The sequence below is a fragment of the Ambystoma mexicanum genome, chromosome 6p, assembly GCF_040938575.1.
Source record: "Ambystoma mexicanum isolate Mex_15411 chromosome 6p, UKY_AmexF1_1, whole genome shotgun sequence".
Taxonomy (NCBI): domain Eukaryota; kingdom Metazoa; phylum Chordata; class Amphibia; order Caudata; family Ambystomatidae; genus Ambystoma; species Ambystoma mexicanum.
In genome coordinates, this window is record NC_090935.1 from 1,090,112,031 (window position 1) to 1,090,139,757 (window position 27,727).

At 45.8% G+C, this 27,727-nt stretch overlaps 1 protein-coding gene across 2 annotated transcripts in view; it reads left to right on the plus strand.

Moving 5' to 3' along the window:
• The window catches only part of SLC35D2 (solute carrier family 35 member D2), a 464,130-nt gene that overhangs the window by 345,309 nt on the left and 91,094 nt on the right, over window positions 1-27,727 (plus strand). For both annotated transcript variants that reach the window (XM_069625695.1, XM_069625696.1), the window contains exon 7: window positions 3,228-3,330. In XM_069625695.1, coding sequence (XP_069481796.1) covers window positions 3,228-3,330 — 103 coding nt within the window. The remainder of the gene's footprint in view (window positions 1-3,227; window positions 3,331-27,727) is intronic.

Genomic DNA, 27,727 nt, shown 5'->3' on the forward strand with positions numbered 1-27,727 from the left:
AGTATCTGGGGTAGAGAGTGGGCGTGAAGGAGAGATGTAGGTGTTTGGTAGGATACCGCGTTCTCCCATAATAGTCGTCACTTGTCCCATAGGGGGTTACCCTACCATGATATCCACCCACTAAGTAGCACCCCGAGGGGGACCATGGGGAGCGGCCTCACCTCCCTGGACTCATGGGAAGGGGCTCCGCATAGGGAAACAGTGACGACATCCCGGGATTCATCACACCACTCAGATACTATGTAGCTCTTTAACAACCCTTAATTCTCTGCGTCTTCTCTGAAGTGTGATAAATGTATTTTGTAAAAGGTTTTTTATAAAACAATGTCAGCCAAGAAGAAAAACTGAAACACCAGGCACCTACCAAACCGGGGGAGACTGATCTTCATTGAGGCTTCAAACTAGGACAAATACCTCAGTTCAAAAGGACAATGACCATCAAAAAATGTTCACAGCTTGCCAAAGTTGGCAGTATATGTTAATAATTGCATGTGCTTCAATTAAAGCACACCAGTTTATTGCTGCCTTGTCCTCTTCAGCCTGGCTGGGTGAGAGGTGGGGGTGATGGGGAGGGCGGTTGAATATGGTTGGGTGAGGACTTTAAAAAAAATAGATTTTGCCTACATTAATGGATGGAAAATGATCGCCATTTTATGGCATTACTCAAATCATGTTTTATATACAGTGCAAGGTTAGGGTAAATCCGGATATTTCTGCCCTTGGACTCTACAATATACTGCACTAGCTGTAATATTGGAAAGCTGCAGTGCTGGTTATCAGAAGGCGTAACCCCAGACCTAAAGGGCTACCCCTTAACCTTATAATAATAATGAGTGTAACTCAATTTCAGGCTTCAAATACATTGCATTTATATACATTAGGTAGCATAATCAATCATGAAATACAAATGAATCCAGTATACGTCTTCTTAACCAGCAACACGTGCTTCGACGTGGGGTCTTTCTCAAGGCTGTTATGTAACATGAGCCATTACAATATTACGAAAAACAATATCCAGTGTTTTCCAAGTGATGCCTTGTGCCAACCATCCATGACACAATGCTTACAATTTTCGAACAAAAAGGATTTCTCTAGTTTCCCTGCGCTAACAATCTTTTTATCACACACGGTGTACTTTCATCTTGAATTGTTATGGGGAAAAAGACGAAGAAACGACATAGATAAACATAGAAAAATAAGTAGAACACTTAGTTGAAACATATCATCATGAAATTTCATAAACCGTAACCACAGTCTCCTCCTGTCATGCCTATGGCGTTAGTCAACCGTTTTTTGCAGGCTTAGTGGAGCAACCACATTCCACAACCTAAAGCCACATGAATTGGCGTGACCGAATTACCATTTGGTGGTCTCAAATCTGCACTCATTCAGGCCCATATGTGAGCTGAGTGATTCCCTCATTAATATTAATTGCTGTGTATAGTCTTACTTGTCTCTTTGTGAGATTAGTGTTTACCTGATTAGGCACTGACCACAGTGCTTACATTTCCCTCCAACTGATGCCTGTGTATTGTGCAACCTGCCACTTGGTGAAGTTAGTATTGTATGAATTGAATACTCGCCTCAGTATCCTCATATTCCTTATATCAAGGTATTAAGGCCTAGAAGTAGCCGTGTGCCATACTTGAATCTCGGAAATCATACGAATGTTCAATTACTAATATTGAAGTAGTAGCTCATTCTATTCATGTAACCGGGTTCCCTAAGAACATGCATGAGCGCACTCAACCACATCCTAACTAAGAAGGCCAACACCCGCACACCATTGAAACTCTTTCACACTTTAATGTATGCCATTCTTTCTATTAGTGAAAGTGCAATATAATGAACTCATTTATTTGTCATTCCAATTCATAGATTTCGCTAACCAAAATGATTAGATGTGATCATAATCTCAAGCAACTTAATTTTTATCACTAATAGATTCAGACATGAAATTTCATATTTCATTTTATGATTTCCTTTTTACTTGTAGTTATGCTATATCCTGACAAGGATTCATATTCCTTTGGTTTAATCCAGAGGTTTTTGAAGTTGGTGTTATGTAATGTCCTCAGAAAAGGTTCTTGAGACACCTGTCTCTGTCTTCCACATGGGCACTGCATGGCAGTATACGGTCATAAGCATATGTTGTCCTCCTCCGGTGGGGGTACCATGTTGATATCCAGGGGCATTAGCATATATCTTCTGGCACAGTTGTTGTGCAGCATGGCACACATTAGAAATATTTTCAAAAGTTTAACACCTCCAGTCTGATGGAGGCACCGGAACCAGGCCTTCTGGATGTGTGCCTCATTGTATACCACTTCGGTGCTGCCTCAGGGTTCCGTACAGGTGTTATCAGCAGCAGGTGCTTGTGATAGCCAGAGTGACCTGCATAAACAATGCTGGTGGCTGTTGGATGCGGTACAGTGGGCAAGAGTATTCAGTAGTTATTTTATTTTGTATTTTATTTTATTCGGCATGTTGGCCTAATTATGAGTCAATGCACTCCACCAATGAGATTTTTTGGGACATGGGATTTCCTTAGTGAACACAGCGCGCGTACCAAGCATTCTCATTGGTGGAAGCCACCTCCCAGGCTGCTAATAACAGTGAAAGCTGAAAACATTGACAGTTGCCTGCTTTTTATATTTGAGAGCGACCTATCAAAAGCCATCGCTTGCCTTAGGATTTAATGCAAGGATTTGAGAAGCATATTTTCAGGTTTTCACTTGGCTATCCCAGGGCTGGTGCAGGGTATTTTAAGCAAGGATTCTGGCATCCACGTATACATTCTTCGTAATGTGCAAATTATGAAAATATGTGGTATTGTTGTGTTTCCTTATGGTCCTGAAACATCAATGTTTCAAACCTAAAACTAAGAAATCAAGATTCAGTTTGTTTCTTACAAAATCAAAATTTGTGTTATTGAAAAAGGTAGATTTGTGGGCCTATGTACATGCACTCAATCTATAGTTTGTATTCTGCTCAGAGGAAGTCAGTGTAGAGATCCACTCTGTGGTCAACCATAAACGTTGCCACACTGGAAATGTGTCCTTGGCGGACATCTAGTGATGGAAGATTTAAGAGGTGTATGTGCTCTTGAACACACTTCATTGCAACCAGTACAATCCTAGACACATTTATTTAAATACAAATGATGAGAAATTGCTTTTGAACTTCATGACGCCTCTGCTTACTAATTCCATTAATATTTCTTTCAGTCATGATCTGTCTTTTAATTTGGAAGGATACCTCACTATTTTATTGAATGATCTCTTGACCGCTGCTAATGGAGTTTATACCAAAGAGAAACTTGATCCCAAGGTAATTAAATTGATTTTTAAATGTTCACTATTGTAAAATTGTAAAATACTTCAATTCTATTGTACCCACGAACTAGATTCTTTTTGATAATAATAATATTTCTGTTACGATTGTTGTGTATCTGTCATAGAAACATGTGTCTTAATATATCCTGTAATTGTGAGCTGGTTGTACTGATATTCACATAAAATATTGTCGCACAGCTATAATGAGTGCGTTCCTGTTCTTGGTAACTGTCGTGACTGCAGTGTCAGTTTTAGCAGACAGTTTTTTTTACATTAAAATGCATACATTTTATGTTGTGGCTTGTGGGTGGGCTTAGACATGGATTTTGGATTTAGCTTTTTGTCTGTTTTATAACCACACTGCATAGCAAGAGGGATTTTAAGCATTTGCTCTCTTTTTAGTCATGGTTTGGATGGTCCGTGTTGATAAAATCCAAGATGACCTGGACACTTTGCGTGGTTGTCTATGGATGGCATGACATTCTCAACTGCACACAGATTGAGACCATGCAATACATTACAAGTATATATTTTTGTCTTTGCTTTTCATTGTTTTTGTTGCTCATTAACTACGTTTTAATTCAAGCAAACTGTGTTCACACATACCACAGCAGATAATATATGTAGTCCTGCAGGGCCTTCAGGTACACAATTTAGCTCCAGCCCCACAACTACTGTATACCCTCAGTGACTGTACATACCCTATTTATTGTGTAATATTACTTTTTGAACACTACCCTTTTACTTCCCACTGGGTTTGTGTGCCAAACCAACAATATACACATTTATTAATTTCTAGTTTTCAACCATATTACATAGAGAATGGGGGGCAGGTCTCTCTCCTCGGCTGGTACCTCCCTTTGGAGCAGCCTCCCTGCCTCCCTGCCTCTCCCAGACTTGAGCTGGACTTCCTTAAGTTCCAGAAACTGCTCACAACTCTGCTCTATTCTACCTCTTTTCCTTCCCTGCTAATTACCCCACTGCCGCTGCGACCAGTGGCCTGATCCTCATGAATAGTAGAGGATCTCAGGCCCTCCTCCCTGTCAACACCAGCGATCCCTCCTACCCCCAACTGCACTGCCTTGCAGGCCCCTGCTTGGTGGCTTCCCATCCCACCTTGAGAGTTGCCTGTTTCAGCACTTAGCCTGAGGTTCTCCTCCTTGGTGCCCCTTAGCACTTCACTCCTGGGCCCTACACCAGCACTTGGCCACTCCTGTGTTCCCCTTTATAGCCCCTCACCCCGCACTTCTCTCAATGCACTTCCAAGGCCGTGGATGACTGTCTCTAAAGAAGCTCTCTGGAAACAAGCCGGCAATCTTTGAATTAAGCAATAGGCCCCGAGCAGGGGGGCATTACTACTTCAGGTAATGATCCTTTAGATCCCCTTGGCTCAGCTTATGCAGACATCGTATAATTTTACTGCTGTTAGAGTAAAAAGAGGAAATGTGTGATTGCTCTTTAAATATGACATAGAACAGCAGAAATTGTACATTACCAACCTTTAATGTGTTAGCCCATTTCTTAAAAGAGCTTATTTCAATGTGGTTACCTCTGTTTGAATCTGAAGGAGTTTGTTGTCAAAGAGAGTATAATGTATGACATGCCCGCAATCTGTGAGCCTTTTGATCTTGTGTGGGTGCTTAAAGCCTTCACAAAGATCTAATTTACAGAACCAAATCTACAACTCCATAAACCAGTTATATTCTTTACACTGTGATGAATTGCAGAGTATTGTCACTGCTTCCATGCAGGAAGCCCCTTCTCATAAGGGCAGGGAGGCAAGACCGCTACCCTATAGTGCCCCCTGGGGTGGTACTCAGCGGGTGCATCTCGTGGGGAGGGAACCCCTCCATGGGATCAGTGATGATCACCTGGGGAGAAGACGGTATTCCACTCCCTCATTTCTGACCCCTCCTTCCTTTCACCCCACTCAGTATCCTGTGGCCCCCACAGTTCTATCTATCGATGTAGAGTTGAGGAAACCAAGGTCCCAGGATAATACTAAGATGAAGAAAAGTACCACTAAATTCTGTTTTGATCCTCAGTTCAGTACTGTGACGAGGAGGAAGGCTGGAGCAATGAAGAATACCTATGGAAACCAGCATATGGAATCTAATTGCTGCAGACTGCCTATTGGCCTCCCAAAGTACAAGTTAGAAGGACTATGGCAATGGTCAAGCCTGCCCCCCAAGGAACCGAGAGCAAAGTTTGAAGGCCGCAGACGGAGAGACACAGGAACAAGCTGAAGACTGGGACGACGGCAGGGAGACGCCACCGTCTCTAGGGGCGCTGCCAAGAAATGTCAGGCCACAAGAAACCGAAGAGAAGCCAAGTACGCAGAAGACTTGGGATGTCTCTTGGAGGGAAACAGCCTCCTCAACCCCTCCCAATCTGGGTTTCGACCTGGACACACCACTGAGAATGCTAAACTTCACATCCTCCATGACCTCCACAACATCACTGACAAAGTACACACAACACTACTCATACTCCTCAACTTCTCTGCAACCTTGGACACCACCACACCATTGTACTCTACATCCTATCCCACAGGATGGAACTCTCAAACACTGTCCTCAACTGGTTCACTTCCTTCTTTACTGACAGAAGACACTTTGTATCCATGCCCCCTTATCAATCAGACCCCCCCCCCCCCCGAGTCACATACGGGCTTCCATAAGCCTCCTCCATCTTCCCACTCCTCTTCAACCTATATGTAGTATCCATTGAAAAGACTCTTTGCAAACACAAGATCAATTTCCACCAAACACAGACACACAAATATAAATATTCCCTTTACAGACCCATGCCCTCAAAAGATGTCTCTCCATCACCCCTGCATGGCCACCCACCTCCTCAAGCCCAATCCTTCTAAAACAGAGTACTTCTTCATCTGCCCCCCCCCCCGGCACAACACCAACCTCACTCCCTGGATTAAAGAACTCACCACGGACAACCCACACATATCCCTTTTCACAACTGTCAAATCACTTTGACAGGCTGCATGTCTGGATCTCTAATGAGACTTGCCTGACCATAGTTAAAGGGACATGCCTGACTCTCATTGCTCCTAGTTGGCATCTTCCTCGTTCCAGTACTAAAGTGGTGAAAGGGTATAGTGTTCATTAGTTCATTACTCTTAGTTGCTTCTTCTTTGTCCCAGTAGAATCAAGTGTCATATGTGGGGAAATGAGGGGAACAGCTTTATTGTGACCCTTAAAGGTCGGGAACGGTTTGGTTGAGTCTCAACAAGATAAGGGGGTACCATGTCTCTCCTAACGGTACCCCACTCCCAGTTCCCAAGGACCCTCCAACCAGGTGATCATCTCTCACTTTTCCAACCCCAGGGTCAGGATCCAAGCACGATGGCCTTTCCCTGGCCACCTGAGAAGAGGATTCAGGGGTCCTAGGAGTGAGAATACCCTCAGGTTTCTCACAGCCCCAGAAGCCCACAAAAAGTTAGAACAAGAACAAAGCTTTGGGAACCCTAATGAACGCAATCCACAACAAACTGTGACAAGAGTGACAGAACCGCTTTTTGAAGATTAGGTATACTTGGGGCAATCGAGAGGACATTGTTAAAGGCAAGAAGGCTGGGGAGGCCTGTCCTGGACTGGGAAACAGACCATCTTGATGTATTAACTTCTGAAGACACTTGCTTTATGTTGATTTGGTCCATTATGTGCACATTAACCCAGATAAACCTGTTCAAAATCTATATATTGATCATGTCGTACTTCTTGATCCTTGTCACTTTGTGACAAGGCTTATTGCCATTTTTCTATGACCTCACAATTTCAGTGCACTGGTACTCCCTCACTACACACCTAAGAACCACAGACACCTGTTACTGATCAGTTCGAAAGATCACTGCTCCACTCATTCACAGTGGATACAACTGTAGAGGAGGTCCCAAATAAAGCCTGCACTCCAGTCGCCCATTTTGAAGTACCAGGAACATTCACACAGAAATATGTGACATACGATGAGCAAATAAACCAGCAGAGAGCCGCAGTAGAGCTCTGCCCAGTGCCTGTCAGAAGAACAATACCTATTGAAGTACCAATAACCAGATAACCATGGACAGTAAGGTACCCATTGAGAAAACCCTACCAGCAAATGAAACAAAATGAAGATTGCTTAAGTACTGTCCAGGAAGAAACCAAAAAGTCCTTAATGGAAGACGAATGGTGACGTCACGAGGGCCTTCACTAATGCACCCATAGAAGAAATGACGACCAAAGGATGACGCGAAAAGACAAAACGCCATGAATAAGGATATCATGAACCTAGAAGAAGAAAGCGATGTCAAAATACAAAGAAGCTTAAGCTGTGAAAAGGATGAAGATATTCAACCAGCCTGTACATATGCTTGTAACCGCAAGAAAGCTAAGAACATAGTGCAGCTTGCTATGCTAAGTAGAAGAAGAGAGCGGCAAGCACCATTGTAGACAATCTACCTCAAAACGAAGCACATTGTATAAGTGTTAGTCCACTTTGCACTAAAAGCAGAACCAACCCACGTTATTATAGGCCAAACGCAAGAAGATTCATATTTTAGCAAACAAGAGGAAAGAAGGCTGAATCGAAAGTCGGCAGAAGCAGCTCATGCCAGGGAAGCCAATGTCATATCAATAGAAGCTATGAACAATAGCTACTTTTAATTGAAGCTAAGAACAGAATATCCTGCCTCTGAAGGATCGAGATAAGAAGGCGAAGGCAGGTGGCGGGTGAAACGAAAATCAAATACACAAATTGAGAGAAACGAGGCCCAAACAGAGATATCAGAACTTCTCGAGACAACAAGATGCAATTTCAAAGCCAACCACAGTGAACTACTTGACACATGGCCCATAAAGTGATGATTGATTGAAGAAAGGCAGGGTGAATTGGGGACACCCTGCACCTGGCTGACCGTTCTGCGTGCTGCTAAGCAAAGTGGAAATTTATGCATGGAGTTGATGCCAACCCAATCACAATGGACCAAATAATCTAGGGTCCTATAGTTAATAGAACCAATAGGACATTGTACTTTTAGTGACGTCTACAGTAGTCATTTTGAAGGAAGGCCTTAGACGCCCACCTGATAGTGTTTACCCAATCCCCTCACTCCGTTACCATATACAGATATAGCACCTATATTAAAGTTACCTTTTCCTAACCAATAGAATTGCATGTTAACTTTTGAGTGTTACACGTCAGATTATGACACGTTTTGAGTATAAATGTTACTGTTTGTATGAAGTTTGAGGGAGTTGAAGCGAGACAGACTATCGCACCACTGCTGATTGCCATGACTCACCGTTTTTTGTACTTGTCATTAAACAGACTCCCTTTGCCAAACCATTGAGTTGTCCTTATTGACTGGTGTTGGAGTAATAAATCTGCACCCCATCCATCTCAAGTTCCAGCTATCTCATTTTAAAGTACTTTGGAGCAAACCGCAACTCTATGGGCCAGCCGGGGGTCTCCCCAGTACACTTGGGAGCAAGATCGGATGGTTTATCAACTATCGATTATTGATTAAAATAAGACACCTATTGACCATCGACATAAAGTAACTGTAGGTCCTCAGCAATATCACGAGTCCTTTGCCATTCGGCTGAGTATACTGTGAAGCTCCCCATAGACAGTGGTAGATAAAGAAGAGACTGCAGTCAGGGCCTGAAGGGTCCCGTGTTCCCCATACTTCCCTTCCCATTCCTACGGGCAGCTGAGCGGGCAAAAAGCTGAAGAAGGTGGTAACAAAGGCAGTGATCCCGAGGGTCCGGAGATGAACCTTTGCGAATGGTGAGTGAAGCAAAAAAATTGAATGCTTTGGCAATAGTGCATGCCTTAGAACAAGTAAAGGGAAAAGGTAACAGAGGGAGGAGGAAAAAACAAAAATAGTCAGAAGTAGAGAATATACAAGGGGATAATAACTCGAGAATAATAAAATAAATAAAGGTTACCGGGGATGACACCCGAGAAGGGAGAGGCTACTGGGGGAGACGCCCGATAAGTGAGAGGATTCACCTTATTCCTACACTTTAATAAAGCGGCTAGAAGAAACGTGTATCTAAAATCCCACATAATGGCGAATGAATAGGCTACCACAACGTTTAAAGGCGTCGTGAAAGGGGTACGTTTACACTCCATGCAGGGGTAATGATTAGAGGCAGAGATATTTGTATCCAGTTGTTGTCTGTCTAGTCTGTCAAGCGTCTGTCTTACATGTTTTGTTGTGACATCATATGTAAAATATTTATTTAAGAGAACTGATATAAAAATGTTGCGATTTAATAGCTAAGATAAAATCGCACACAAATTGTTGGTTTTTGAGTAGATGAGAATATATAACATTTTGTGAAAATTTGGATTGGAGCTTGCAGTGTTTGGTGCTCGCTCATATTGTCAGAAGTTGTTTAGACCACACGAAAACATTGACAAGTGTTGTATAAGAGGAAAGGGAACAGATTTAAGCATGGAGGACACTCCATTAGCACACTTATGCAACAGTTGGCAAAACACGCACCCAAGCTAAAGAAATATAGTACCCAGTGGGTTAAAGCTACCGCCCACAAGATGTTTATGCCACGGCCACAAAATGGGTCTTTATCCAAAGCCGTCTTACAGCATATGATGACATATTTGCACGCCACATATACAGGCAAGAAGTTAGAAAAACGCCTTGCTGTTCTCGAGTTGTGGAAAATGTATGAACAGGTAAAGGAGGAAGAGACGCCAACAGATTGGATACTTAATATATGCACAGAGGGGGGTGAGACGCCTACTGCGCCACCTGCCCCACCCGAAACGAGAGTTGAAGAAAGTAAGGACGAGGGATTGTACCCACTAAGAGAACTTAAAGCAGCCACAGGGTACAGCAACCCCGCATATGAGTCACCTACACATAGTAGTGATGAAAATCAAGGGAAAGATAAGCACAAAAATATCACCTCCGTAGTCCCAAGGGACAAGGAGAGACGTGATGACGAAAGAAGAGATCAGGCGCGACAAGTGCGTCTCTCGACAAGGAAAGAGAAGGGAAGAGATAGAATGGAAGCAAAGGTAGAACTGATGAGATAGCATTTGCAAAGGATGAATGGATGGAAGGACAAATCTTATTGAAACTCGATGGCAAAGGCATTGATGACGTGAAACAAAAGAATAGGTTAGATGAGACACAGAGACAGGGGAAGGAGAAGGAGTTAAGAGACGAAAGGATAAGAAGGAAAGACAGACAAAGGCGAGAACAGATATATCGCGAAGAGCAAGACAGACAGCTCGATCACAACCCAAGAGCAGCCAATGATCAAGACAAACAGAAACAGCAAAAGTTAAAGGAAGAGCAAAGAATACGTGAGAAAAGAATAAGAAGACGAAGAGGTGAGGAAATTCGAAGGGCAGATGAACATAGAAATGAAAAGAGAAAGGAAGAAGATAGGGTCAGAGAAGAGGCGAGGAACCTCAAAGAATTTGATGACGATATTGAACTTAAGCGAAGACAGAGAGCACGCAATCTTGAATATTTGGAGAGGGAGGTTAAAAAACCTGATCCAGTTGTAGACTGGGAAGACATCGAAGAATTCTTTCCTGCGTACGATTCAGTACCAGGCACGTCTAGGGCAAATATTGAAGATGACTTCGACACCAGAAGCATCGGGGAAACGATCGATAGAATATATGATGAAATGGGGCTAGAACAGACACCCCAAGGGGAGGGGGAAGACGAGCACCTGGAGAACACTCAGCTGTACGACTCTGAGGATGTCTCCCGAAGTATTGGAAATAGAGATCTATCCCTGGATAGGCTAGAAATAAGTAGGAATAAAGAGGATGCGAGAAGTTGCGTGAATTGGGAACAAACAATGGCCGACTCGGAAAGGGAGGAGCGCGAGGAAAATGTAGAAGGGAGGCGGAACGAAAGACGACGGCCAAGGGAAAAAGGGATACGATGGTCAGACACTAGCGAGTCTGCACCAAGGGCATCAGAGTCAGCCACGCAGTCTGACCGACATGAAGGAGTACCTCATGGTCAGAGGTGGGTGTCTTCACCGCCCTATGTAGACAGACTAAGGACATTACCAGGTAGACGGCGATGCAGGAATATTACCCCGGCAATAGACAGGAGAACAATGAGAGAAGAAAAAGAGGGCTACGCATTCCAATTTCTGCTACTAGAGAAGGGGGGAGTAAGACCACAATATATTCCATGACCACACATGGATCGAGAAAACTTGAAAAACAAACTTCCAATGCTGACATCGGGAGCCGGAAAGTGAAAAGTAGAAAAAATGAGAGGAGGAAACAGGTTAGCTATAGGGGACATTAAGGGCCTCCTAATCGCCATAGTTGGTGAGAGAGCAGACGATGTGTGGGTATGAGCAGGCTACGCTGGTGTAACCACAATTAATACCTTGCATGACGGAGCTCCATTTAACAATTGTGGAACTGCAGTATGGAAAGTGCTAAGAGTGCTGTATCCAGATACTTCCATTATGGGAGCTATAATGACTCAAAAAATGAAGGATTCTGAGGATCCGTTAATTTATATACATAATTTCCAAGATGCATGGATACTCGAGACTCATGAATCGTGGACAAAATCAATACCTGTGTTTTACCATATATTGTGCCAAGGGTTGCCAGAACCGGTGCAGCAACAACTCAAGAAATTGGTAGGAGTTAAGGCTAAACCTTGGGCTGAAATACAGTTGACTATCGCACATTATTGTAGACTGCTGCAGGAAAAGAATTGCAAAAAGTAAGCAATTCGAAAGGCTGAGGAAGCGAAATTGGTGCAGAAGGAATTATCAAAGTATGCCCTTGAAGGAGCCTTGATAACTAGCGCAGCTAAATCAAGCATGCAGCAGGTGGCTAGTCCACAACAAAATAATCAGGGTAATGTAGGGTTTTACCCACAGGGAAGAGGATTTAGGGGAAGAGGATGGCAGGGCAATCAGCGAGGTTTCCAAAATAATCAAGGAGGCTTCCAAAACATGCAAAATGGAAACCTGGATATGTCAAATGGGCAAATAATCTGACCACCGCCAGTATATTGGCCTTGTGGAATGACAGGGCACTTGACGCGCACATGCAGAAATCAAGGCATGATACAGAACGGCCAAGGAATGGGGCAGGCATGGCGAATCCATCTGCAGTTTTACGACAGGGAGTTGCACAGAATCACGCGGTGCAACAACAAGCGCCAGGAGCGCAACAAGGTGTGCAACCTCAGAGCATGGGCAATTTTCCACAAAGACAAACCCAACAGGCACCGGAATGGGGAAAATCCACAAGTGCACAGTGGGCCAAACTTGTATATGAACTAGTACATCTCACTTGGAACCCTGATGTGTTCTATCCTATCAGTGACACCAGACCCTCACAGGGACCCTAGGGTGGATGTCGTTATAGGGGGTAAAGAATATTCCTTCCTAGTGGACACGGGTGCAACACGCTCGTGCATACGTGAAGGCAAGTTTTCCTTGTCTGGCGAGGCCATAGATACTCAGAGTTTTACAGGAGTTCACAGTCGAGTTCCCTTTACAAACACACTCGTAGTCTCCATAGGAGAGTGCGAAATGAATGTACCTTTATTATATTCACGTCAGACCCCAGTAAACATTTTGGGTCGAGACTTAATAACGAAGTTAAACATGACAATCTCATTCACGGAGGAGGGCATAGTATGCTCCACTCCAGGAATGCACTACTCAAATGTATGTGAAATGATTAGAGCATACTCAGGACACATAGCCATGAGGGCCTTACCATTAGAGTCAGACATTTTTGCATATGGCATGCATGTGCTTATGGCGGGATTGCCAGGCCTTGCAGACAAAACCCTGAGAGCCCCCTGATGAGTTCCTATTTAGACGAAGAATACCGATGCATGAGGAGGAGGGACAAGTATTTCCCTTGATGATACACACAGCTGCAGTGCGAGGGAAAGTGGTTTTGGTTGACGGTTACGATAACGAGGGCAGACAATGGTGCGCGATAATTGCCATCGAAGAAGGATATCGAGTGACTGACGTTACCGATGACGATCTATTTGAAGAACAGACAGATACAGGAGAGACAATGGTAGAAGTAAGTCTCACCTTTTTGGTAAAGATGATCAAGAGTGAGCTACCTCAGAGAATGATGCTGGCATTAAACTGTCCTGAATATTTTGATGATGACATGGCCCAGGTGCCTGTCCCAGTATGGACTACAGGACCCTATGACGTAGGCCTCTTGAAGGGGGTGGGAGAAGTGAAAATTAAACTAAAACCAGGAGCAATTCTACCCAAGGCACAACAATATCCCATGTCCATAGAGGCAGATGAAGGGATTTTTAAGACAATTTCTGCCATGATGGACCAGGGCATCTTAGTGACGTCAGAGTCACCATGTAATACGTCAGTGTATCCTGTGAAAAAAAGTAAAGGGGCGTCTTGGAGGCTAGTGCAAGACCTTAGACCAATAAACGATATAGTTGAGGCCGAGTTCCCTCTAGTCCCTAACCCGTCTACAATATTATGCGATGTACCCATTGAGGCAAAATATTTCACGGTGATTGACTTGAAAAATGCATTTTTCTCAATCCCGTTGCACCGTGACTCACAAGATTGGACGTCATTCACGTTCAGACAAATGCGTCTGAAAAGCATGAGGCTGCCACAAGGGTACTGTGAGTCTCCATCTATTTTCACCAGAGTCCTGCAGTTGGATTTGAGCAATATTGCACTAGAAAGTGTCGTCTTACAATATGTGGATGACATCCTAATTTGCAGCACCACAGAAGAGCAATGCAGGCACGATTCTGTTCAGCATTTTTTTTTTTTATAACACATTTTAATACATTTTGTGCAATAATACAAAAACATACAAAACGCAACCATATAACATTGCATACAGGTGGCAGAGCAGTACAAGTAGGTATCGTTTAGATATAAGCAAACGTAGAAACACACATGCTGTAAGGTATAGATGCGGACAAGTCAGCGAATGGTCTTTTACATACTGGTCTTACTCAAGCAGCCCCAAAAAGTGATGTTATCGCGTGAGGTCTTTGCAGAGTTACTCGACAAAGCTTGTTTTCCATGTTGTATCTGAGTTATAATGTCTGTTCCCATTTCCCCCAGATTTTATCTGCTTTGCCCGGACAACCTCTAGCTTGATGGACTCGGCGTTCCATTAGGATGGTAGCATCCACATCTGATAACCAATGATCATATTTCGGGGTGTTTTCTGAACCCCACAATTGCACAATGTTCCTTTTGGCAATTCCTGTGGCTGTCGAGATAAGTAGCTTTTCGTAGCGCAACATTTCTACTGTATCTTCAATAAGGAGAAGGAGTTTGGGGTCTGTTGGGATCGGGCGACATATGACTTTGGTGAGTCTCGTGCTACATTTACGCCAGAAGTGTTGTATACGTGCACACTTCCAGAGGATGTGGTAGAGGGTCCCTTCTTCTTGTTTGCAGCGTAGACATTTGGGGTCGGTCGTTTTGCCCCAATTATACAAAGCTATTTGGGGATGGTATATCTTATGGAGTCTCTTCAGTTGAACCAGCCTAATTCTCGCTGAGGCTGCAGAGTCTCTAGGATACATCATAGTCGAGATCCAATCTTCAGGTAATATTGGGCCCACATCACTTTCCCATTTCATCTTCAGGTTCAGCAGCTCTTTCGTGGCAAATGAGGAAATAGCGTTGTACATGGTAGATGTGACCTTCTTACTCACACTGTCTATGACTATGTTCCTTTCCATAGGCGTGCATTCCGGCATGTTCTCCAATTGGGCCCTGTGCAAGGTGAGTGCATGTTGTAATTGTCCATAGTGATAGTGTTCAGTGTCTGGGAGATCGTGTGATGCCACGAGCTCGGGAAATTGTATCAACTGGTTGTTCACGAATATCTGCTGGATGGTCTGTATGCCAGCTGTTACCCAGCTTGGCCATTTCGTGAGGTTACTGAGGCTCGAGAGGTGAGCATTATTCCAGAAGGGTTGGACTGGGGTAATTTTGTTGTCCCATCCTAGATGTTCGTGTACTTCCTTCCACACCAGGGCTGTGTGTGCTACTATTGTTTATTCAGGTGGGCGAGTCTGTTTACAGTAGAGGCTTTCAATCGAGGACATGCCGTGCACCTAGTTCGGCCTTTATATGGGGAATGGTCGGTTCCCCGTGCAATATGTCATTGACTGTCGCCATCTGTGTCGACCAGTAGTAGATCTGGATGTTCGGAAGTCGTATTCCCCCCTCCCAGACTGAGCGTTGGAGGGTTTTGAGGGCAATTCTCGGGTGCTTCCCTCCCCACAGGAGTTTACATGTTGTGCCATCTATTCTTTGGAACTCTACGGTGGGGACATGGAGAGGGGCATGTTGAAGGATGTATACGAACCGGGGTAGGGCCAGCATCTTGAAGAGTGCCGCCCTGCCTAGCAGTGTCATTGGCAGTGCTTGCCAGTGGACTGCATCTTGCTCGTATCTTTTAACTAGTGGGTGCAAATTTTGTTTTACGTAGCTATCTAGTCCATTGGTGATTAGAATGCCCAGGTAGCGGAACTGAGTGGTTTCAACTTGATATTGGGAACCTCATGCCGGTATTCAGTCTACCCCTTTTACCGGAAACAGCACGGATTTGGACCAGTTTACTCTAAGTCCACTAAAGGTTCCATAGTTAATTAGTATTTGCGTGACCACAGGGTAGGAAAGCGCTGGGTCGCCCAGGTATACTAAGAGGTCATCTGCATAGAGCTGGGGTGCACAACATATGGCCCGCGGGCCAAATGCGGCCCTCCATCCCGCGACATGCGGCCCGCCAAGAGTGTTTCTTTTGTAATGAGATACGGCCCACTTCAAGCAGTTGGCCACATTTCATTGCATAAGTAAACTGTTTCACATGGACTGTCTGCACCTCTACTAAAGCGGCTATTAACGTGATCCTTATCTCCTTTACAATGAATGCCCCCCTCCTTTGTTTAGAATGAAAAGCAGTCAGAGTGACCCCTGGGGGGGGGCATACATGACAATGGAGATAACGATATGGTTAGTAGTCGCAAATTATGAGAAGACAGGGAGCCAGAAGTCTGCCTTGTGTTTTAATTGTGCAGGTGATTCTTTTGAAATAAAGCACCTGGGCCATTTCTTTTGTGGCATTCAGGTAGCTAAATCTTCAATAATGTGTCAGCATTTCATTACATAACGCACGGCCAGATGAAAAATGACTCGAGTGTAAATCATTTTTGGAATGCTAAATTGAGATGGCTGGCGTTTAGCTCACTGCTCAAACACCATTGCCGTGAGTGCAGCGTGTGTTTAGATAACAGCAATAACGGGGTTATTGAGGCCCTGTCACAATCCCCAGGTTACCAATTACACACAGCTTGCAGTACTTCATCAAGAGAGAACTCTGTGACAGCCCATGGAGGGCAGCATATGAGGTCTAAAGTTGCACCGACCAATACGGCAATGCCTAATAGGCCCCCACACCAGGCCAGCGTAAACCGGTTTCGGGGCCTATCTAGGCCATTTAACCTATGCAGTCCACTTCTCTGATGGTGGGTTCAAAGAATATATCTGGTTTGATGTGTTGAAACTACAACATTTTTAACCTGTTGTCGTTTCTGATTGTGTGCCAACCTTGTGTATGATTGCCTGGGCTTGAGAGTCAGCTGTCAGCCACTTGCTTACAAAGAAGGATTCATTGCTATTCAGCAGGGTGCTGAAACACTGAATGCCCGCTGAGTAGCAATGAGTCCTTCTTTGTATGAAAGTGGCTGGCATGGAGAAACCATTGTTGAATGGCAACGAGGTGGCACTTCTGCTTTGCCCAATAGAAGCGAAGCAGACCTGCCACATGTTGAAGAACTCTCGCAGGAGAAAATGGGGGAAATGGGGCAAAATAGGGGACTGAAAGGGGGTGCGGGTGGCACCCCGGCCATTCAAGCAGAATGCTCCCTGATCCCCTCGACATAGCAATGTGTGTGTGAGAGAGGAGAAAGGGTGATTGTGTTGTGGGACATGGGGAATAGTGTTTAGTTGAGGGGTGGGGGCCATGGGGCATAGTGTTTGGTTGGGGGGTTGGGGCCATGGGGCACAGTGTTTGGTTGGGGGTGGGGGCCATGGGGCATAGTGTTTGGTTTGGGAATGGGGGCAATGGGGCATGGTGTTTTGTTGGGGAGTAGGAGCCATGGGGCATAGTGTTTGATTGGGGACTGGGGGCCATGGGGCATAGTGTTTGGCTGAGAGCCATGGGGCATGGTGTTTGGTTGAGGAGTAGTGTTTGGTTGGTGGTGAGGGCAATGGGGCACAGTGTTTGGTTGGGGACTGGGGTCCATGGGGCATAGTGTTTGGTTGGGGGGCCATGGGGCGTGGTGTTTGGTTGAGGAGTAGTGTTTGGTTGGTGGTGAGGGCAATGGGGCACAGTGTTTGGTTGGGGACTGGGGTCCATGGGGCATAGTGTTTGGTTGGGGGCCATGCAGCATAGTGTTTGGTTGGGGGCTGGGGGCCATGGGGCATAGTGTTTGGTTGGGAAGTAGTGTTTGGTTGGGGGTGAGGGCAATGGGGCACAGTGTTTGGTTGGGGGCCATGCGGCATAGTGTTTGGTTGGGGGCTGGTGGCCATGGGGCATAGTGTTTGGTTGGAGGCCATGCAGCATAGTGTTTGGTTGAGGGGTGGGGGCCATGGGGCATAGTGTTTGGTTGGGGAGTAGTGTTTGGTTGGGGGTGAGGGCAATGGGGCACAGTGTTTGGTTGGGGGCCATGCAGCATAGTGAATGGTTGGGGCCTGGTGGCCATGGGGCATAGTGTTTGGTTGGGGGCCATGCGGCATAGTGTTTGGTTGAGGGGTGTGGGCCATGTGGCATAGTGTTTGGTTGGGGACCATGGGGCATAGTGTAACACTCCAAGAGTGAACCCAATAATAAAGCTGAAACAGGCAAAATTAGGAGATGCACATCCTTTGCTTTTTGTGGAAACCTGACTCAACAAAGGCCATACTCCTCTTGGGCAACCCAAACAGCAAAGTATAGCAGTCCAAAATAACGGAATGTCCAATCAAGGGTCAATAAAATATATATCATTTAATTAAACAAACGATATGCAATAAATAAATGATAACAATGGAAAATGTGTAGTACAAAATGTAAGTTTGAAATAGAAATAAACAGTTACAACTCAAAAATGTATTCTTTTTCCATGTGTTTAATGAAAAGGGGGGGGGGTTGAAAAAGTCTCCTGCCACACCACGACCCGCCGCGCCTACCGCCCCACCCACATTTACTTTTCGGCCCACTATAGGCTTCACGTAAGGTACTTTCGGCCCTCTGTCAAAATCAGTTGTGCACCCCTGGCATAGAGGGATACTCTGTCTTCCCAGTTCGGCCCCCATCTGAAGCCAGTCCACGTGGTGGTGTCCCGCAAAAGGGCTGCTAGTGGTTCTATTATTAGTGCAAACATCATTGCCGAGAGCGGGCAACCTTGTCTGGTTCCGTTCCCCAATCAGATATTACACGAGGGCCACCCATTTACTCTAACCTCTGCTACTGGATTGTTGTAGAGAAGTTGCACCCATTTTATGAACGGTTCGCCAAACTACATCTTGCGCATTATTGCCAATAAGGCCTTCCAATGAACTGAGTCGAATGCTTTTTCAAAATCTATGGCTAACAGAGAAAGTGATTGTTGTAGGGCCGGTGCTCTCTCTAGCGCCAGATGCAGCCTGCGAATGTTCATTCTTGTGGACCTTTGGGGCATGAAGCCGCATTGGTCCGGATGGATCAGTACATGATGACCAATTGTAGTCTGTTGGCTAGTATTTTGGCTCGTATTTTGGATTCACTGTTGATTAGGGATATGGGTCGGTAGGAGGTGCATTCCTCTGGGGGTTTGCCCTTTTTTGGGATCACTATAATGGTGGCCTTGCAGAGGTCTGGTGGGAGCTCGCCCTGGTTTAGGGAGTATTCAAATACGTTGAGCAAGTGAGTGGGTATGTCTAGATGACTTAGCTTTTTCCAGATGTCAAGCGGGAACTCGTTAGGACCTGGGGTCTTGCCTGTTTGGAGTTGGGCAATGGCTGCTGATATTTCGTCAGTCGTTATTTTGTTGTCTAGAGTGGTGGCTTGTTCTGTGGTGATTGCTGGGAGGTGGATATCGGTTAGTATGGTGCTGGTTACAGTGTTTGTGGGGGGTTTGTAGAGGTCCTCATAGAATTCAGCGAAGCGTTCTGCAATCTCTGCATCGGAATAGACTAGGTCTGCGTTCAAGGTTCTAATGCACTTCACCTTCTGTTGTCCTTCATCGCGCTTTTCCAGCCACGCGAGCATTTTGCCTGCTTTTTCCCCTGTTTCGTACAGACGTGCCTTCATAGCGATATGTGCTTTTTTGGCACAGTCTAAGGATAAATTGTGCAGCTTCTTCTGTGCCATTATAAGGGCTCTGTTCGTCTCCGGGGTGTCGCTGGCAATGTGATCTAGTTCTTTGGACGTGACTTCACTTTCGGCTTCGATGATTCTCTGGCGTGGTACCTTCTTTTTTTGGGATGTCCATGAAATGATTTCTCCACGTAGGACTGGTTTGTATCATTCCCATAGTGTATTGGGATCGTCAACCGAGTCTGCGTTTAATTCAAAGTAGTTGGAGGTAGCTGCCTCTATCTTTTCTTGAAATTCCGGGAACCCCAGGTAGTAGGAGTTCAGCTGCCACGAGGGGGGCGGTCGTGGTCTCGCCGTTTCCAGTTCAAGTGTCGGTGGGGAGTGGTCGGAAGATTCCACACGGGAGGAAGGATGCGCTGCATACTTTATGAATATTTTGGTATGGTAGGAAGAAGTAGTCTATTCTGGACATCGAGGCGTGGGCCCCAGAATGGAAAGAATATTGTTGAACCTCAGCGTGGAGGGCTCTCCACGCGTCACACAGGCCTAATGCTGACACGAAGGAAGCCAATTTGGTGGTGATGGAGGGATTCCTGGCTCTCAAGTGCGTGCGGTTGAGGATATTGTCCATAACCACATTGAAGTCCTCTCCTAACACCCATGTGTCTGCGAGGTTTGCTGCCAGGATGGGGGTGATTTCGGTTAACAAATCGTTAAGGAGAATTGGCGGGGAGTACACTGCCATGAGTGCCAGGGTTTGGCTCCATAGTGTTGCTTGGATGTGTACATAATGGCCTCCTCTGTCTTTTAGTATGTGCGTGATCACCAGCGGAAGCCTTTTGTGAATTAGTATGAGCACCCCTCTCGCACCCATGGAGAAACCGGCATGCACCGCTGTGTGGTAGTTTGTTCTTTGGAAGAATTTGCATACATTTCCTGTTAGATGCGTTTCGGACAGAAAGGCTATATCCGGGGAGTGTCTATTTAGGTGCTGCAGTACCAGTCTTTTGATGCTGGATCCCAGCCCGTTCACATTCCATGACAGGAGTTTGAGCTTTCTTTGGGTTGAATCAGTCTCAGGTGTCATTGGCTGTTTGGGGTTTAGATTCGCACTTGTGTTTCTTCGGTTGTATACGCAGCAGTTGTACCGCGTTTGATCTGTACAATGTGCTCATTGTGCCTTTGTATGCTAAACGTTGAATAAAGATATGAAATCTAACTCCCCCCTCCCCATACTCCACCCCCAACTGTCGTCCCGATATAAACTTTTAAACAATTGAACTGTATACTACATCTGTACGCTCTATGACAATCCGGTTTTACAGTTCAGGTTTGCCGGGTGGTGTGGATCGGGAATAGGTTGGGGCTGGGCAGTAGAACACCGCTTTACGGTGCTGCGGTACACTCTTTGTCTGGGGGAGGCGGCTATTTGGCTGGCTGCCAGCCATGTTAGCCATTGCCTTCAAGTTTGCAATGTGCGGTATGGCACCTTTGCGTTACATTAGCGGTGATTTGGACATACAAAGTACTGTCACTGCTTATTATGCCTCAGCGTGCTGTGGGTTCTCGATCTGTTGTTGCAGATGCAGATCCAGGTGAGGTGGCCGCTCAGGATGTGGTCTGTTCCGTTCTCCTCTCCTTCCCTCAGCGCTCCAATCGCCTTCTATGTGCCTTTCGGCCCAGCTCCACGCTTCGCTAGGATCTGTGAAATGCACCATTGTGTTCTTATGGAATATTTTGAGTTGGGCGGGTAAGATTAGCCCGTATTTGACCCCCATTGATTGCAGGCGTTTTTTGAGGGGATCAGATGATTGGTGCGCCTTCTGTACTTCTTTGGTAAAGTCAGGGAAGAAAGCAATCCTTGATCCATTGTACGTGACCTTGCCAGCTGCAGTACCGTATCTCTATCCCTATAGTTTAGGAACCTTGCGATGACTGTGCGTGGTGGTGCACCTAGCGTGATCTTGCCGGTCGGAATGCGATGGGCCCGCTCAATGGAAAAGAACAGTACAGAGTTATTTCGCTGTAGCGTGCTGCCGCTCCTCGCACCAGTAGCACCCCTTTGGAGCAAGGAGCTGCGCTTGTAAGGGACTGCGCTGATACTTGGAGCCTCGCTGTCGGCGTACTGTAATTAGATTGCGCAGATCATGGTGCTTGCTTAATTATAACACGGGCCGCATCTCTTGATCCTCTGTATCCCACATGCGTTTTAGGTCGTCGCTTGTCTATGTTTGTGGGCTGAAGGGGTCTCTATATGAGTTTGCGCAGTAGGGGCCCCAGGGATGGCACTGTTCCATGGGGGGAGCATTCAGGAATGTCACACCGGGGCTCCGACCCCAATCTCCCGTCTCCCCTTCTCCTTACCGCTGATCCGGGCCACCGCCAACTGCCAGGAGATGAGTGGGAGTCGCCCGAGGAGTCCGCCAGGCGCTCGAAGCAAGGCAGAGCGCCCACGGTTCTGTCGCGGCTCCGGGCGGCTTGGTGGTGTTGTGTCTGCCTCCCCGAGGCAGACAGCAGCCGTACACGGGCTCATACACCGCCGCAGCGGTGGTGACTACTGGCTGTTCTGTGCGTCTGCGGCTGTAGTTCGTCGGCGACGGATGTTTGGTGTTCACCTCCAGGGACACCCCGCCTCTGCTCTCCGATCCACGGCGGGAAGTGGGGAGGCACTCACTGTGGTCCGCTCTCTCACAGTCAGGGAGCGGCGCCGGCGGCAATCCACATGTTGCTTTGTTCGCTCTCCAACTCGCCTCAATTTCTCTCTCCCCTCCGGTGTGTCGTTGTTTCGCAGGCAGGATTTGTCATCGGCGTGCGGTGTCCATCGCTCATCCGCAGCATGCAGCGGCCATTTTGTTTGCCTTACGGCGAGTGGGCTCGCTTCTTGTGGGCTTTACAAACTGGGTCTCCCGGCGCCGTTTTGGTCCGGAACCCAGTCGAGGTGTGCAGCGCAGGTTCCCACGTCGATGAGACACTTTAGGTTCTCTCAGGCAAACAAATAAAGCAGGATTAATACAGGATCTAGCTGGCGGCGCGTGAGCGATGCGAGCTCACGTCCTCATCGTCCGCCTGCTGGCCACGCCCCTCCGATACTGTTCAGCTATTGACTATACTGGCTGAGAAAGGATATAAAGTTGACAAAGAAAAGTTACGAAACTGTCAACAAGAAGTGCTGTACATAGGCCAGCTGAACATGAAGGAAAGAAAGTGACCCCAGAAAGGGCTGAAGCCATACTGAACACGGCTAAGCCACATATGATGAAGCAAATGCAGAGCTTTCTAGGCCTATGCAACTATGTTAGGGCATGGGTCTTCGACTACAGCTCTTATACTAAGCCGTTACTTCAGGCCCTAAAGAAAGCCCAAGTGACGAAAGAAAAGATTGAATGGTCTGAGACCATGGAGAAATGGTTTGCTGAACTAAAAAGAGCTATTTGTCACAGCTCCAGTTCTCAGGATTCCCAATTATGCAGAGGAATTTTACCTGTTTTCGCACACAGATGGCAATGTTATGACAGCAGTACTCATGAAGAGAACCACGTTGGGGTACAAGCCCCTGGCATACTACAGTGGGAATTTGGACCCAGTAATGAGAGGTTATTTTCCCTGCGAACAAAGTTTAGCTTCTGCAGCGTTCGCCATAGAGAAGGCTACAACCATTGTGATGGGATGCTCCATGACGTTGTACGTTGAGCACTCATTATTTGCCATTCTAGAGAAACCAAAGGGCACATTGACATCCCAGAGAGCTTCTGCTTATGAAGTGATCATATCAAACCCATCGATTAAAATAGTCCGATGTAAAATAGTAAACCCAGCTATGTTCATCGCAGAGCCAGTCACTGCGTGAGAGCCGAAACATGACTGCGCGAATTATGAAGAATTCTATGATGAAATTCACAGGGTAAAAGAAAATGCCTTGGCAGGAGGAGAGATCGTCTTTATTGATGGGTCTTCTAGAATCGACCAAAGTGATGGGCAAAGATACACAGTCGTTGCTGTGATAAAGCACACAGCAAAAGGAGAGTTTCAAGTGCTTCTTAGTGCTCAAATACCATCTCATTATTCTGCACAGGCTGCAGAATTATTGGCGTTGATACTCGCGTTTGAGAATCACGCAGACCAGGAAGTAACAGTGTACAGTGACTCCGCCCATGTGACGTCAACCGTGCATGCAGGCTTAGCGCGCTGGACAAGGAGGGGTTTCCTCTGAGCTGACGGCACACCAGTGCAGCACGCAGCCTTATTGGACAGGCTGATTAAGGCACTACAGCTCCCTGTGGGCATAGCGGTCATGAAATGCGCCGCCCACACCAAGGGGACAGATTTGACCTCATGTGGAAATCAAGCAGCAGACACGGAAGCCAAGCGTATGGCATCAAAAAGTGAGACGGTTATGGCAGTGGAAGCTATCCATACCAATGGACTAATGATGCTTACACAAAATGCACCTGAGGGTTACAGCAATTTGGGGCAAACACAGTTAATGGAACTCCAAGGGGAGGCAGTGCAGCAAGAGAAGAACCTGTGGAAACGTCGAGGGTGTTCTTTAAACCCCTCTGACAGCTTGTGGTGACAAGACAGCACTGGTAAACCAGTAATGCCAGTAGCCCTATTAAAAATAGTGCTGGAGCAACTACATTACCCAGCCCATATGACAAAAGAGAATCTAGCAGCAATGCTCGTGGAAGACTTGTTCTTACCGAATTTAGCAGAGCACGTTGCATTTTTTATGGTGAACTGCATGATCTGACAGCAAATCACCTCTGGGCACACATTAAAGGTAATGAGGGGAGTCATCCCCAGGCCAAATGGGCCTTTTCAGCACTTGCACGTCGATTACATCGACATGATTCAAGTATGCAACGGGTGCAGATACTTAATTGTTGCGGTGTGTCCATTCTCTAGATGGATAGAGGCAGTTCCATGTACACACCCAGACTCTACCTGTGCAGCCAAATTTTTAGTGAGAGAAGTGTTCCCAAGGTGGGGGGTATGCGAAGTCATGAGATCAAATAATGGCCCTCACTTTGTTAATTCAATATTTGAACAGATTAGTTTGCTGCTTGGTATAAAGCACAAGTTCTCGTCGTCGTATCGTCCGCAAGGTAATGTAAACTGTGAGAAGCTCAATGGCTTGTTAAAGGAAAGGATAGCCAAGTCGAAGCTTACTCTAAAGAAGGGATGGCGGCACTGCCTTCCATTGGCACTGTAAGCACTTCGGAAACAACCAGGGTCCGACCATCATCTTACGCCACACGAGATAGCCACAGGAAGAAGAATGAGAACTCCCCTAACACCCCGAGGTAGACCTAGATGTGATACCCAGTCAACAGGAGAGGTTTTACAGTCTGAAATGCAAAACTATCTGAACTGTATGACATCTTGCCTTACTGTAATTTCAGACCAGCTGCAGCGACAACGAAAAGGGTGCAGCGCAGCACAGAACACAGGAGACAATGCATCAGACTCAGTTCAAGGTCTACGTGTTCCACTAGTCTTCCCTGGAGACGCAGTCCTTGTGAAAAACCATACAAGGAAAAGGTGGGACGAGCCAAGATTCAACAGTCCTTTCATCATAGAGGACTGCACTCCGTCCGCTGCGAAGCTACAGGGCAGGAGAGCGTGGATTTTTCTCAGTGATATCAAACCCTACATCAGAGAAGGCCCTCTGCCTGCACCCAATGAGAGGAATCGACGAGCAACGGGGAAGAACCACAGCATGTGCAGACGTGATCCATGACCAGCTAGACAAAGAACTTTTGTGCAAAAAGTTGTGGCTTCATTTTGGACATTCCTCTAAGCAAAAAAGGGGATAAGGACATAAAAACAGACACTCTGTGCATCCTAGTTGCAGGGTGAAGAAGAAAATTGCACGTGTAAGCCACAACATAGTCTGTTGACTTTGAACTTTGGACTGAGGCACGCTGAAGCCTTGATTAGAAAGGATATGCCAAATTTTGATCGAGGACACATAAATTGGAAGAAAATACAGTACCCAGATTCTTTCCACACCGAGACCCTATTTGGAATCACTTATGGTGTCGCACAGTAGAGACATCACAAAGGACGTGGTCACCTATTTCAACCTAGTTCTAAGATCATACCCGTCATTGGTAGGGAGGCTCACAAGTGTCACACACTTTCTCCAAGATCCTTAAAATGAAACAATAACAAGACAACTGCTTACTGTCATTGCCAAACAATTTATTATACTCCCTGAGTACAGTGAGAAAGAATCAAATGCTCCCGACACAGGCAGAAATAGATGAGCTCATCAGCACACTGTTCTTTCGCATAATTGAAGACTGTCCAACCATTGTCGGAAGAATGACAGATACACTAACATTTCTTCGAGTTCCAACAAATACAGAGAACCTAAGTCGTCTACTAAACAACATAATATTTCTGGTCGCACTCCACGCAAACGGACAGTGCAGATATTGTTTATATCATGGAAAAAACATATGATCCTGAACCTCAGCAAAGACAGGACAGATGTCCCTGTCACCAGAAGACAGCAGGTTGGTATAATACGTCTTCTTTCACCTTATTGAGGACGTTCCAGAGCTAGTGGGAAGAACAATCAATGTTGACATACTCACATTTCTCGGCGATCCAGTAAAGTATACCCAGCTAATCATGCTCCTACGTGGTATTGTTGCACAAATTAAACTCCCCAATCTCCATCGAAGCCTCCTGAGGAGACAGTGAAAATTTCCACCGAGGGACAGATCGAGGAAGCAGTGTTAAGAACTTCAGTTGTTATACCTGTTATTTCTCCTTCCTATTCTTCTCATACTGATCAGTGTCCAACATGTCCTCAGGACTGAAGCAGATTCGAGGGGTGGATTGGGAGCTTACCTACTTTGAACATGCACAGTAAATGGACTTACTGAAGTATTACTTCATTTGATTGTTCCCATACTCTAGCAAAGGAACTGTATCCTGAAATAAGAGACAATTGTGACTCGCAAGAGGGGGGACACTTTGAAGCACCAGACACTGCTAAACACAGAACTCAAAAGATGATATTGGTTAAGGGAATAATAACATTGACATTTGGCGAATGATCGAGATGGGGGTCCAGAGCAGCAACCTGGTCCTCCCACAAGAAGAGAGGCATCCCAGCTTCTCTGGAAGAAAATGCTGCCGTCTAACATACAAAACTATCATGTACCTATGTATCATATTCATCATTATCTTACTGTCATTAATGATCAGAACTGAATTCTTTATTGGTGCACAAAGCGTTCCAATTTCAGTGCACCCACCTAATGATGAACACATGAAACCCACAAGAACACCCAGACCTATATAGTTATTCCAGTCCCTAGAAGATCTGATGGTGGAGTGAATGAACTTGAAATGGATGTAATTAGCAACAATACGCACACACTTGTGGTAACAAATGAAAAGAAAAGCCGGAGACAGGGTCGGCAAGAGATGAATGGAGTAACATCACTGACAACTACACGCATGCAAACACTGAATGTACATGAAAAAGGTCTAGCATCAAGGACTGCAGAACCACAAACCAAAGCAGCAGAAAGGAAGAGACTGCCTGCCATAAGAAACTTCACATAAACTGTCATGAGAAAACAAGAAGAGTTAAGAGAAAAGCCAACAGAAGCAGTCATATCAGAAACTCTTGAGAAAACAAGGGCCAACTCAGAAAAACTCTCTGCAAGGACGCAAATGTTAGTAGACTTACTATTCCCGCACATAGCCAGAGTGAGGAAACTGCATGAGGAACTGAAAAACAAAACCGCAGAGACTGCATTACCGAGCATATATGTTCCAACACAAGGGACAAGTACCAGTTCCACAGTGCAGCCATATACCGGACCAGTGCCAGGCTGGTGGGTATGGGCACTTGCATCCAGCAGGGGAAAAATGTATGAAGAAAAGGAAAGAGCTGCCAGACTCTTGTCCACTCAAATGGCGCAGACGAGGAAGCCTGCACCATGGACCAAGATACCCGAAAACCCTCCAGCAAGAAAGAGCCATACAGATGCATTCAGAGATGTAGTAATAGCAAACTACAT